At 17.6% G+C, this 15,400-nt stretch overlaps 2 protein-coding genes across 2 annotated transcripts; both read right to left on the minus strand.

Annotated features, from left to right (window-relative positions):
- Positions 1 to 1,540: 1,540 nt before the first annotated feature.
- MKS88_001797 (fam-l protein) lies at positions 1,541 to 1,927 on the minus strand (the record flags this gene model as incomplete). The annotated part of the gene is made up of 1 exon (XM_067214757.1): positions 1,541 to 1,927. One exon carries the CDS (start codon positions 1,925 to 1,927, stop codon positions 1,541 to 1,543), a length of 387 nt encoding a protein of 128 aa, XP_067074103.1.
- Positions 1,928 to 9,137: 7,210 nt separating this feature from the next.
- MKS88_001798 (fam-l protein) lies at positions 9,138 to 10,101 on the minus strand (the record flags this gene model as incomplete). The annotated part of the gene is made up of 2 exons (XM_067214758.1): positions 9,138 to 9,887; positions 10,099 to 10,101. 2 exons carry the CDS (start codon positions 10,099 to 10,101, stop codon positions 9,138 to 9,140), a joined length of 753 nt encoding a protein of 250 aa, XP_067074104.1.
- Positions 10,102 to 15,400: the final 5,299 nt, after the last annotated feature.

The raw sequence follows: 15,400 nt of genomic DNA on the forward strand, positions 1-15,400 counted from the left end.
ATACTTATAAATACGTAATTTATATAAATGTATTACACCTTTAATAGCTCGTACATTCAAGGTTTTACCGATAATGTGTAATACATTTTTGTGTCTTCAATATTTTTGTCTACATAAAAAATAAAAACTTCTTTATATTTAACAGGTGAAAATTTAGTATATAACATTTGAATAATTCACAATATTTAAATATTCATGATAAAAATATTAGATTTTTTCATTTATCCTCTTACAAATAAAACACTGATATGTTCACAAAATAATATGTATCTTTATTATTATTTCAAGTGAATAAAATTTCATGATTTTATTCGTGAGCTTTTTATATTATTATGTTTTTAAGTTATATTTATTTCTTTATTGCATTTTACTTATTTGCTCCAATATATTTAATAATATGTACAATATTTTCACAGATTATATATATTAACATAAGTATATATAAGTTATTGGAAAAAAAATATAATGTCTTTTTAATTTTATTATCATAATATATATTTAATCATCGTAAAATTATTTTTCTCTTAAATATTTTTTCTATTTATATATATTTTTATTAAATTATAAACTCTTTAAGAGATCATGCTTTTTCGATACAATATTTTTATTTTATACTGTAATTATTCAAATCCTTATAAAATGATTAGTAAAAATAAATGATACTTAAATGTACTCATTTTCAGATGATAATTTCCTTTGTATCAAAACATCCATCTGTTCTGTTGTATAAACTTTCATAAAAAAAAAATAACTTTTATGCATTATTTTAATGAACAAAATATGTATATCTATTCCACAAAATACATTCACTTCGTTTTATTAATTAGAAACAAGGCGCGTATGTTTTCAATTTAAAATTAAAAAATTTTTTTAATTGAATTAACAAAAAATAATCTTAGAGGAGAATTATATAATAATTAAATAGCACCATTCCTCATAGCACAAATATTTATTATCATAAGACCTGAATAAAGTTCTATTAATTCCCCTATTATATACTATTTTTAACTCATATTTATTTTGCATAAAATTATATTGAAATATAAACATATCTATATAATATAATAAAATATATTTATGCTTAAAATATAACTTAGTACACATAATGAAAAATATTAAAACATTCATATTCAAAAAGAAACTAAAAATATATTTTTTGAGTTCATATATAAAAATGTCCATGATTATGTGCATGCAAATACATAATTTATGTAATTATAGATATTTGTATTAAGTATTTGACTAAATATATAACACACATTAGTTCACATATAATAGTTTTTTAAAAAAAGAAATATATTGAAGATTATAAGTTTTACCTTTTCTTGAACTTAATTTTATCATATTTTTTAAATTTCTTACAGTAATAAAAAAACGCTGATATAAATGTGACACCTAATATGAAGAAAGGTATAATATATATTAGAATACCATACAAATTATATAATATATTATTTTTTCTCTCAAATAAAGGTTCCAAGAACCATTTTAAAGATTCCTACGTAGCTTCTAAAGACGTCTTCAACTGCTCAAAAGGACCCTATAATTTAAGAACACTAAAAAATCCTTTATTTATTGCCTTTTCCAAGGAGATATCTATTATGATTGTCATCGATAGCAACAAGAATATTATTAAAGTTGAAGCAATCCGTAGTCCGTATTTTTTACGTATAATTTGTTTGTAAGTTTTATTACTAATTCTTTTGTTGTTTTTAAGGAAATATGCATAATCAAGTTGTTTGAATATTTTTTTTTCTAAATTAGAATATATTTTTATTTCAAGCATACAAGATTTATTTATCACTGGTTGTCTATCTTCTTCTGTATTTATTAATGAACTTTCTCTTAATTGTTTACTTCTTGCATTTACCCCTTTTTCATTATTAAATATATCTTTTTTTTTGTTCATTCCATTAATTCGTATCATTTCTTTTAGTACAAAAAAATATTAATCCTTATTCTTTTCACATTTTGCAAGTAATTTATAAGTTATTGGGACTAATTTTTTATGAAGACTGTGTTGCTCAAGCAAAGACTTATTTAAACTCCACTAAAAAAAAAAGTAAATATATATTATAATAAAAAAAATAATTTCATCTCAAATATAGTATTAATAAAAAAAAAAAAAAAAATTGTAGTATTCTATATATCCTTAAATAATATTATCATACAATATCACAATTATAATGGCACTCCAAGATGAAAGGATAAATCCAACAAAATTAATAAGTAAGGATGTCTTATTTTTCTGTTTCATGATGTAGTTATTTAATGATCCAACATAATCAAAACAGAAAAAATTAATCTTATTTTAATACACTTCAAATGATAGAATAAAATATTTAAAAAAATAATTTCTTCTTATTAGCGCTTCCTATATACATAATAAATATACATATATATAAAGTACATCAAAATAACTACAACGAAAAATAAATTTTTAAATGTATTATATAATATTTATCTTAGTTTTAATTAAATGAAAAATAACTTTTCTTAATATAATTTAATTTATAAATACATAAAATATATAAATTAATTATTTAATAATGTGCATGAATTATGTAGTATTTTATTGTTTTTCAGAATAAATTATGAAATAAATATGTAAGTACTTATCAGGTTTAAATATTCTTTTTTATACATTACTGAATGTAGAGAATATAAACGTAATATATTCCTCTATATATTAAAATAATAATTACTAATATTATGAAGGTTATACAGTAAATATTTCATATTTCATTAATATTTATTTAGAAAACACTACTGGTATTAATAAAATATTAATTATTACAATGATACAATAATAGTAATTACGAAAAACAAAAAACAAATTACACACGTTAATTATGACAAATACATTAAATTCTCCTTATGTAAATAGAGTTTCTTATTATATACAATTTTTTTAAAAAGAGGAATTTATGTCGAACTACATAATCTATGAAGAAACATATATTCTATAAAATAAAGAGTAATTTTTTATGTTGGTGCCATAATTTTTCAGTATTACACTTTTAAAAATAGGTTTAACTTGTACTATTGTTTCTTAATTAAAAAACTGTGTATTCATTTACATAATTTTTTAATTTTTCCTCTAAATTAATTATATATATTCAAAAATAAAAATTAATGAAGTAAAAAAAAAAAAAAAAAAAAGAGAGATTAAAGGTAAAACCGGTATAAAAATATAACATATAAATTCATTAAGTTAAAAACATGTAAATGGAAATAAATTTACAAATAAGAATAATATATACAAGATATAATTTATATATAACAAATGAAAAAGAATAACAATATATTCGATAAATATATATGATTTAGTAATTATCTATTTGTAAATTTAGAACTAATATATTATCTATTATTTACACTACATAAAACACATAATACTAAAAACAAAATTTGCAGATGTTTCATAATAAATCGACATTAATACATAAATAAATAATATTCTACTAAATATATTTTTTAAAGAATAAATACATTATTTCAAAATTTTTATATTTTGCTTATTTTATGGTGAAGAGAATGATAACTGTAAAATTGTTTTATATATACCGAATATTATTTTAATCATGTGAAATATAACATAATAATGAAGCTCTGAAGGAATACCTTTTTCCAAGCGTATAATTAAAAGGATTAAACATGAGAAGAGACAGATAAATTTATAAAACTATTATTAAAATAAAAAAATTAACATTATTATATTTTACTTTTTAATATACATATTATATTATACATTCAATATTTATGAAAACTCTTATTCAATTTCTTCTATTTTTTATCATAATTTGTCCGTTTTAGTTTTTTATGACACCTTATATTACTATATAAATTATATATTAAACATTTTTAATATATAAAAAAACATAAAAAATAAAATAAATATAATGTATACGAAAATTATATAGTAAAAATCTTCTAACAATTTAGCAATACGTGTGTTTTTTCAGTTTTAGCAACAATGATTTTTTTTTAAACATACTTTTTTTTCTATTTTTTTAAAAAAAATATAAATAATTGACTATAACATTTATACTTTTATTTTAATTAAGAAATCATATTCATATTGTTTAATTTCTTTGTAGAACATTAAATTTCTTCCCCATTAATTATATATACAACACGTATATCTTGTTATATATATATTGATAAAGTTTACACGCTTTTAAAATTATGATGTTATATATTTAATACATAAAAATAAAACTAGTTATATATAAGGTAATATTAAATTTAAAAATATTATTATCTTATTTATACTAGCGACGCAGTAAAATACTTACAAAATATGATATATTTATTTTCACGTTAAATTGTTATAGAATGTAATGTATCATATATATCGTTACAACTATAATTTATTTTTGTATATATATTTTTTTAGCTTTTTAAAAAGGAAACATGGTTTAGAAATGTTCCCATTTTTAAATCCTTTATATAAAATATTTGTTTTACTATTTCTACAAAGTACTTATTCTATTATCAATACATACATTCTGAAATATATGGTTAATTATATAATAATTTATAAACAAATATATTGTTCAAAATAACAATCATTTTCTAAAAAATTGCAAATCTTTAAATATGAATATTGTGCCCATAAAAATTATATGAATATGTACAAAAGTTGACTATACATAAATTTTGTCAAAGATATTCTTGAACTTCTCAATCTCAATGAATTTTAGTTAATATAAAAACTTCACTCCTGAAGTTATTCACACAAGTAGCACATTCTAATAATACTCAGAAATATTTTATCTAATATTTTCCAGTAATTATATTAACATTTATTGTATTTCTTTACATATTTTTTCTTTTTCTCAGACCATAAATTATTTCAATTTAAAATAATAATGCTCTTCTACAGGCTCTTTTATTACGAAAATAATCTACTTCCGTAATAATTTTTCATAAGAAAATATGTATTTTTTAATACTATTTTGCTCCATTTGGAGAATGATATTGACTTAAATTGAAAAAAATATAAAAATTTGTAAATAACTAGATCAATACAATATTCAGTTAAATAGTCATTATTCTAAAAATTACCATATATACATAAATTACAAGACATACTAAATACCGCATCGTACTCTAAATAATTCTAATCTATAACTCTTCAATTATAATAGTCATTGAAAATATAAAATAAATAATTATACATGTTAATTGAAATGTATTTTAAAAAAATACAAAAAAAACAAAAATTATAGAATAAATATTTATAATAATAACATTGCAAAATATTAAGATACAGCTGAGTATTATTCTAAGAGAATTATTTAAAGTTCTTATGTAAATATTCATGTTAACTTCAATTGAGGTAAAATAAACAATCTAAAATTAAATAATAATTCTTTTGTGGAAATTTTGTTTTTCCGTTAAGAAAAAATATTATAGATTTAAAATATATTAATATTAATTAATAATATTAATGTTATTACTCAACCTTAAAGTAGTTAGGATATATGATATTTTTTATGGCAAATTCATCCATATAATTTATGTAGGGGCAATAGGATAAATGAACATGTATAACACTATCACTAAGAACAGTGAAAAATATTTTTTGTATAGTCTAATTATATATAATAATAAAAATACATTATATATTAATGTAGAATTAATACATATATAATAATTTTGATATTGTCATTACTAAATAGACAGATATTTGATAATATATGGAATCACATTTTGAAATATAAGTGCTAGAGTCAGAGAATTTGATACTAAACATATTATATATAGAATGAAAACATCTAATCTAATACAATTAAGCGATATTAAATAAATATAACAATAATATCAACTATTTTACATTACTATAATATCTATAAATATAATTAATTTCGTTTTCATTCTAATCAAATATAAAACAAATTTTTTTTTGAAGTATTATGCGATTCTATATTTATCTGTATAACTAAAACAAAAATAAAAATATATTTATCATCATAATATATTTTATTATTTTAATTTGAATATATTTTACTAAGAACTTATTCTCTATTATAATATATAGATAATTATTAAGTCAAGTATGAAATAATATAAGCTACCATTTAAATATGTAAGTACCATATTTTAATAATGTATGCAACAGCTCTTACTTTAGGCATTTATACATATTAAATAAAAAAAAAGAAAAAAATAATCTGTTATTTAAAGAGATATATTTTCTTAAATATAAGTACATTTAATTATACTTTTTTTTGTTCTATGTTACTTTTTATTGTTCTAATATTTCTATTTATATTATGTTAAAAATATACATATTGAACATATCAATTTTAATATTATATATTATATTTTTTATAAATAAACAAATAAATAAATATATAATATATTTATTATGCTGAAAAAAAGATTCAGTACAACGTATGAATTGTTATAAATTTTGAATCACGTTTAAATAAAGGTAATGTTTATATTGATGCATCAAGCTATAATATTCATAACATATTAAAAAAAAAATAATAAAAAGTACGTTAAAAAAAATAAAATTTTACCCATATACATAATGTTGTAAATAAATAAAATATTTAATATAAATACAATATAATACTTGTTCCTTTTTTATTTTTTTTTATTCGCATTTTAATTTTAACAAATATAATTTATCACAAGAATATTTTGTTAACATAGTTTTGAAAAATATTTCTCTTTATTTCATGGTCTAGTTTTTCTGAGGATCTTCGTATTGAATTAAAAAATATAAAATTATTAACAAAAACAAAATAAATTTATTAAATGAAAAAAAAAATTTCTTAAAATAAAAATTTTATTAAAAAAATTGAAAGAATATATTTTTTTTATTTATAACTATATTTAAACTTTTATTATTATTTCCCCCCTTAGAATTAAATAGAATTAAAATGTTAATTTATTATACAAAAAATTTAACATTGTTGTTTTCAAATGATATATATCAAATATTTCATATAATAAGGATATTTATAAATGACAAAAAATGGAAAAAATTATTTTATTTAATGAATTTAAATGAAAATACATTTATCCATGCATTAATAATTCATAAATATGTTCTTATGAAGCACTATTTTAAAATTATTTTGTCCATATTAATACCCTCATATATATATAACATACAAAAGAGGCAATCGCATGGATATATTAAAATAAAGAACATATACAAAATTACTTTATAACTATAATTTTTTAACGAAAGTGAATTTTAATACTAACAAATAGAATTTACATTTTTTTAATTCCATTTATATGCATTATACAAAAAGGAAGAATACGACAAAAGCATCCATAAATATAGTAACAAGCAACATAGAAATATTCACATAATCAGAAAAATTGAAAGGTAATACTTTTCTTTTGGATTATTATGGAATTACACTTTTATACTCACTAGGGAACTTATTATCTGTATATTCAAGTACATGTTAAATTTTTTGAAATGTAGGTTCTCGTTTTTCAATATGCAAAAGTTTTAGGCGGCACAATAATTTGTGAATTAGGAATTTCATAATATTCACTTATTATAACTATTCCATATAAATATGTATTTCCTAGGACTATACGAACAGTCCTAGTTTTATTTATTAATTTAGTCTTAAAATTCCTCTGATTATGTTTAACATCACACTCAAAATATTTGAACAAAAAATTGGCATTATAGAAATTATTTCATATTAGTGAAACATTGTCATGTTCATATAAAAAGGATAAATGCAAGAATTTTCGTAAATAGAAGATACTTATTCTTATTTTTCATATTCATTTATAGTAATCATAAATTTAATAGAGAATAAATATCTCAGCATATTGTTCGTAGTACTAATAAATATAAATATGTTATTTAGTTTGTTAAATAATTTTAATAGTAGTTTTTAACTTTTCCTTAATAATTTATTATTCTATATATATTTTATACATTGTAAACTACGTAATGAGGTACATAACAAAAAAAATTATAAAAGGAATAATGTTACATTTCCTGTATTATTTATTTTTGTAATGCAAAGTATAAATAATTTCAAAATAATTAATCTATAAAAAACTTTTATTTGGTTAACATTCAAATTCAGAATATTTTTAATTATTTATTTTTTATAAACAAATAATTTCATTAACAAAATATTGCTTTAATTTAAACGTTAAATATATAAGATTTAAAAAATATATATTTTTTTACAGATTAAAATATTATTTTTAAAATTCAAAATGTATAGAACTTATTTTTTTTGTATTTAAGTACACAAATAAATATAGATTTCTCTTGCTTATAACTATGAAGTTTATACTTTTATTTTTAAAAAAAAAATTAATCGCAAAATTAATCAGTAATATAAGATAAAAGAATAAGATAATACATAAAGTGTATCAATATTAAAACACTAATAATAAGCTCTAAACTCTAAGCTCTATTTATAAAGAATATTACCCTATTATACATTTATATCTTCTCATTTATATGATACAAAAAAAATAAAATATATATAAAAAAATTTTAAAAAATAAATATTTGTCACAATATATTTATACTAAAGATTATTTTTCCTAATAAATATTTTTATTTCCTCCGTTATTAAAATATATATATATATATATATATAACAAGATATTTTCAAGTCGTATTGGCTTTTACAAAATAGGACACATTTATTTTTAATTTTAAATCAATAATAAATTTTTTTATTTACTCAAAATATAATAATTTAAGGTTCCAAGAGAGACTTAAAACAAATTAATACTATATTTTGCAAAATATAATATGTAATTCAGCAAATGTTATCATTAAAATTAGATATATTAAGCTTTTATATATTAATTTTAAGGCATATATGTATCTTTCAAACAAATATTAATATATATAGAACTAAATATATGATCCATAATATTTACTAATATATGTAAATAACTTCAAATTCAAAGTGAAAAACATGAAAACATTAATATTAACCAAAAAATTAAAAGTGCATATTTTTATTGGGACGAATCAAAAAGGGCGTTCATATGAAGGACTTATAGTTTATGTAAATAATGTTATTTTTATTAAATAAAGAACTAAGAAAAAAAATAGGTATTAGCTCATATTGACTATTTCCTTAAAAATGGAAACATATCTAATACCATTTAAGTTAACTTTTCCTAAATTTAATTTTTTCATATTTTTTAACCTTCTTATGGTAATAAAACAACATCAATATAAAAATAACTCCTATTATAAATGGAACTAAAAAATATAGTATAATATTAAAAAATGATTTATTAAAAATAGTATACGGTTCTTTACCTTTTGCTACTACATTTACACCTGTCCACGTTAAATTGTTATTCATTATCCAACTACGCAAGTCTTTTCCCCAATCTTTACCAAGAGTGCACAATAAAATCTTAAACAAACCTCTAACAAGTCCACAATTAAAAATATAATCTAATAAGAGTGACAATAACAAAAAATAGACAAAAAATAAAGGTAAAGCTAGTCGTAATCGGAATTTTTTAAGTATTACTTTTTTGTAAGTTTTATCACTAATAGTCCTGTTTCTTTTGAGGAAATCAATGTAATCAAGTTCTTTGAATATTTTTTTTTCAAGGTGGGAATATTTTTTTGTTTCAAATATATAAGATTTTTTTTTATTATCATATTTGTAGTATACCTTATTCTTTGATGAACTACCATTTGACTGTTTGTTTGTTTCTTTATACCTCTTATTATTGTTATATATATATTTTTTGTCGTTCACTCCATAATTTGATAGCTCTCCTTTTAAACCTAAATTATTTGAATACTTATCCTTCTTACAATATGCTAGTAATCGATAATTTCTTGTTACTAATATTCTACTAGGGATGCAGTTCTTATTTAAATATTTCTTAAGCGTAAGCTAAAAAAAATGTTTTTATATATGTTTTTTAAAGAATAAATAATTTCAAGCAAAAAAAATTTATTAATACAAATATAAATTGACAAATGCGACTAGTATATATTTAAATAAATAATAATATTATATTACATCATAATAGAAATGATATATCCAAGTTAAAAGTGTAAACGTACTAGTATTCATTAAAAATAGTATCTTCATCGTTTGTTACCATATAGAGATCATAAATATTATATTATATTCAGTAACGAAAAAATTGACAACAATATAATATTCTTTAATAATAAAGAAATATTAAATATTCTTTTAATTTTTTCTTTTATTATTTTTTGTGAATTCATGATAAAACATATACAATTAAAATGTCTATAACAATGGAAGAAAAAAAAAAAAAACTTTAAAAATCTATTATAATTTTTTTATTAAAATGTTATATAAAAAAAATTAAATTTTAATAAAAATAATATAATTTGGATTCAATCATAAATATTCAAAATACATAATTTAATATAGTACTGTTATTAAATAATTTGTTTGTTTAAACTATTTCAAAATAAAAAAAAATATACGCTTTATCAACATTTTTATGTATTGAGTTTATATAGATTATAGAAGATAGAGGATATGTATAAATAATTATTCCATATATTAAGAGAACAATAATTTGTTTTAATGATTTTTTCTTATTGATAACTTTATTTCTATGAATATTATATTCTAGAAAAATTGATTATTTCTAATAAGATACTCTTATAGCATTATAATAGTAGAAAAAAAAATAATGAAAACAATGTTTTTTATTACGATAATTATAACACAAGCTCTAATTATACCTTAAACCTTTATAATATTTTAAAGTGTATAAAATGTTTAATAAAATTAATTTATATTATATTATTTAATCTATAAAGGCTTACGTATCCTAAATGTAAATAAAGATGATTCTTTATTTTTGTGCCATAATTTTTGAAAGTAAAATTTTTAATTAATTTTAAGTTAAACACTTTTTAAAAAAAACATATTTATATTCATGTGCTCAATTTTTTATTTTGTTTTTAATTAATTACATATATTTTAATGAAACAGTAATATCATAAAAAAAAATATTTTCATTGTGGAATTATTCCATATATCCATGTATATATTTATAATTTACATGGATTAAATATTTTAATAAATTATAATAATACATTGTATTAACAAAAACATAAATAAATAATAAAAATAATTGATTTTTTTATTAAAATTCTTATTACAAATATTTCTAATTTCTCCATGTACAATTATATACATGCTAGTTTCATTTTCCCTTAATCTGGGATATACCTTTACATAGAAAATTACGCATACAATAATTAATATAAAAAAAATAATTTTTTAAGTTTAATACTGTAAGATTAAAATAATCATTAATATTATATTATCATTTTTATTTGAATCTGCAAAAAAACAAACATAATAAATGACTTTTATTAGAAAAAATAGTGCATGAAAAATCGTATATATTACAGTTATTTATTTAATAGAAAAAAAAAACTATTTCGAAATACATCTAAATATATGATTTGTCTAAAGAAAAAAAGTTTATTATATAGATATTTTATACTACTATATATAAAGAATGTAATTATGAATTTTATTTATCTTATATTATTTGTATATATAATATAAAAAAAATGCGTTTCATAAAAATCTATACATAAATGTATTTAACCATAATAATAAATTAAAATAATGATATTTAAAAAAATATTTCTATTTACTAATTATAGGATATTTCATAATATCTAAGAAAAAATTTATCAGTAAGTTATAGTAAGTGATTTGACCAGAAAATTTTAAGTTATTACATTAAATATGAAAATTTTTATATTCTAAAAAGATTATCTATATTAACACTCTATTTATATATCAAATATATATTCTATTATAAAGTTCATATAATTGAAATACAATTATTTATAGCTACTAAATATATTAATAAATTTACAATACACTATTTTATTATATATTGTTCATATAAATAATTAATATATATGTTTATGAGTACAAAAAGAAACAAGCTACGATCTTATATTTTTTGTATAACTATTAGATAACATGATAATAAATTGTATATAATTTATGTTTGTATATATTCACAAATAAGTAGGTACAAATATTTTTCTTTAAATAATATAACAGGAAAATAATAATAATTTCTAAATACATTTATTTATTAATTTTTACAATGAATATTTTATAAAATTTATAATTTTTTTATACAAATATATATATATATATATACAACATATAACATATATTTATATAACTAAAATTAAATTAAAATAAAATATATATGAATAAATTATTTTATATTAAAAATATAATTATTAATAAACACTTTATAAACCCTATTATTTTTATTATGCTTCGTTTATAACAAAGTGACTAGCAATAATAAAATTATCAGTTATAGAAAAAAATTAATCTAAGCTTATATATAAAATCACATAATACATTTTCCAATAACGAAAAACTAAATAAACTAAGAAAAATAAAGAAAACTATTTAATTAAAAACAATTTTTTAATTAAAAAAATAATTAAAGAAGAATTAGACTACTTATTTTTAAAATGAATTAATTTTTATATGAAGCGACTATCTCATTTAAAAGGATTCTTATTATTCATTGAAATTTCTATTATCTTGTTCTATCATAACTAGATTAGTTTAATTATCACTTAGTAAATATTTTAGGGATTTCATTAAATTATAGAGACATTAAAAAAACAGTTTCATTTTGTTTTTCTAATGTATATGATTTTTTCTATGTTATGAACCTATACAATAAAAGAATTTGTTATTTTATATATTCTTATTAATCTTATAACATTTTTCTATGTACCTGTAAATTTTATATAATATTCATTCCTGACGTTTTATAAATTTGTTTTTATATTATTGTATTATTTTTTTATTTCCTACATGATTATAATAATATATAGAAATAATTTTTTTCAAGCATATATTTTTTTTTAAAAATAACAAAATAAAATAAATAAGTCCTATAAATTTTTTATTACCTAATTCTTTTAATTTTTAATAATATTTTAGTATAAACTTACACTTCACTACATAATCTAATTATGCTATTACTAATAGATATACTAATTTATTCGCTCAAAATTATATATTTTAATTCATGCATTAGTTTTACAAACTTATGCATATATGTATGTATTTCTTTTTAATGCTTTAATTTCCATATATATATGAATCTTATATTCATATATTTCAAATTGATCACATACTAACATAAGATCTTCAAAACATGCAATATTTATATATGTTCAAGTGAAAATATATAATATATAAGTTACATAATGGTAATGTAAGGAGAATTTAATTTTCATCTTTCATTTTATATCATGTTACATAAAATTATTAATTTTTTTGAAAATATCATTTATTAAAATATTATTTATAAATTATATTATACTGTAGTTTACATTTCTTGCGTATATTTATTGATTTATTTTTTATATTCATTGAAGTATTCATCAGTAATATGCATACTATGATTGTCATTGTTAATATATTACATGTACAACATGACTTTCCCTAGTATATATAAAATTATTCTACTGTTATATGTAACTTTGCATACATAAATATAAGGACTCTTTAAATAATTTTAAAAAGGATAATTTACATATTTAAGTAAATTTGTTAATAACATATAATATCCTTTCTATAAATGTTAAGGTATATATTAGATATATTCTAAAATTCACCTATATTAATTCATCATCTAGTAATTTCGTGGATATATCTTACTCACAAGATATTTGCGTAAAACATATTTTCCAAGTTACATTCTAAAATGCGAACTTTGATTTGCTATTCCATTTCTCAAAAATAAGTTAATATAAATGCATCAATTTATTATAAAATTTCTTTTAGTCTTTTTACTAACGTTGTAAATAATATATTTTGATTTTCTATTACTATTATTTCATCGTTTATTTAATATATAACTTTTTTTTTTTTTTTTCTTTTCCTTTTTCATATATTACATACTTTTTTAAATATAATCATACCTTAAATTGAAAAAATCTTTAAATTAATATATATTTTCTATGGCTCATTATGGTGTCCTTCATTCAATAAAATATATGTACATTATATATATTAATTATTTTCATTTACCTCTTAAAATAAAAAAAAAAAAAATTTTAACTTTTTTCGCTGGATATTAACGCATGCATAAAGATTGCAGTTATAAATTTTACCACATTAATTAAATAATTATTAATATATATAAAAATATGTTAATGAATCTGATAAATTATATATTCAAATGTTATATCTCTGGTACGGAGAAATATATAAAAAATAATATGACTTCATATAGAGACATTTATATACACAATTTACATCTGAGAAGTGTTGAATATTATTAGATAATAATTTCTAAACAAAGTTTAAAATGTTTTTCATGTTCTAATTTGAAAACACTTGTTCATTTATACATTCTTATGTTGGTAAAACACCTGATATTCTAGTGATTATGTAATATTAAATTATTACCAACTATATATTTCCATCAGAAACTTATAATATTGTTCTAAAACATTTTTTATAAAAATATATATATTAAATGATATTAAAAAAATACATATATTTATTTTAAGATATGTATTTTATCTTATAAATTTTATTATATATATAAATATAAAATATGAAGGAAAACATACAGAAAGTAAAATGTTACAATAAAATTTGCACAGTTATATGCGTTATAACCCATTAAAAATAAAAATATATAAGAATCTTAAACATATATGTTACTTCTTGTTAAAACTCTTTTATAAATAATGTAACAGTTTTTATTATAAACAGTAATTTTTATTTGTTATTATATGCAACATAAATATATATATTTATCTGTATATAATAATAATTTAATTATTTCTTATAAACATAAATATTATACAAAATTAAGTATTTTAATAAATACTTATAAATTTAATATTAACTAAAAAATAAAAGTTATATATGTACTTATAAGGTTTCATTCAATTGTAAATTTCGATAAAACTTATATAATATAATTGAAATTACATTTTTAGTAAGCATTGTATTACATGTATATAGGTCTTATTTAGACGCATTAAATTATTATTTTCAAAATTAGTATTCATCTATAATTAATTCATTATTAAAAAAAATATAAAATTTTTTACATATTTATATTTCATACTTAAACTGTTCATAAATTTAAGCACATAGTAAATAAGGTTTTGTATTAAATACGCATTATAATACTTTTATCATAATATCATATAAAATCAAAAATAACTAATTGTTCTTTTGACAAAATTAAAAAAAAAAAATAAATGCATTCTACTTGTTTTATAAAATACAGAAAAGACATTTAATATTAATTTGAACAAAATAATATATGTTTTTTAATTAGTTTACCAAATAAACTTTTTTGACTAAATGAATAAAAAAGTAATGAAAACAAA

This window comes from Plasmodium brasilianum, chromosome 7, assembly GCF_023973825.1.
Source record: "Plasmodium brasilianum strain Bolivian I chromosome 7, whole genome shotgun sequence".
NCBI lineage: Eukaryota > Apicomplexa > Aconoidasida > Haemosporida > Plasmodiidae > Plasmodium > Plasmodium brasilianum.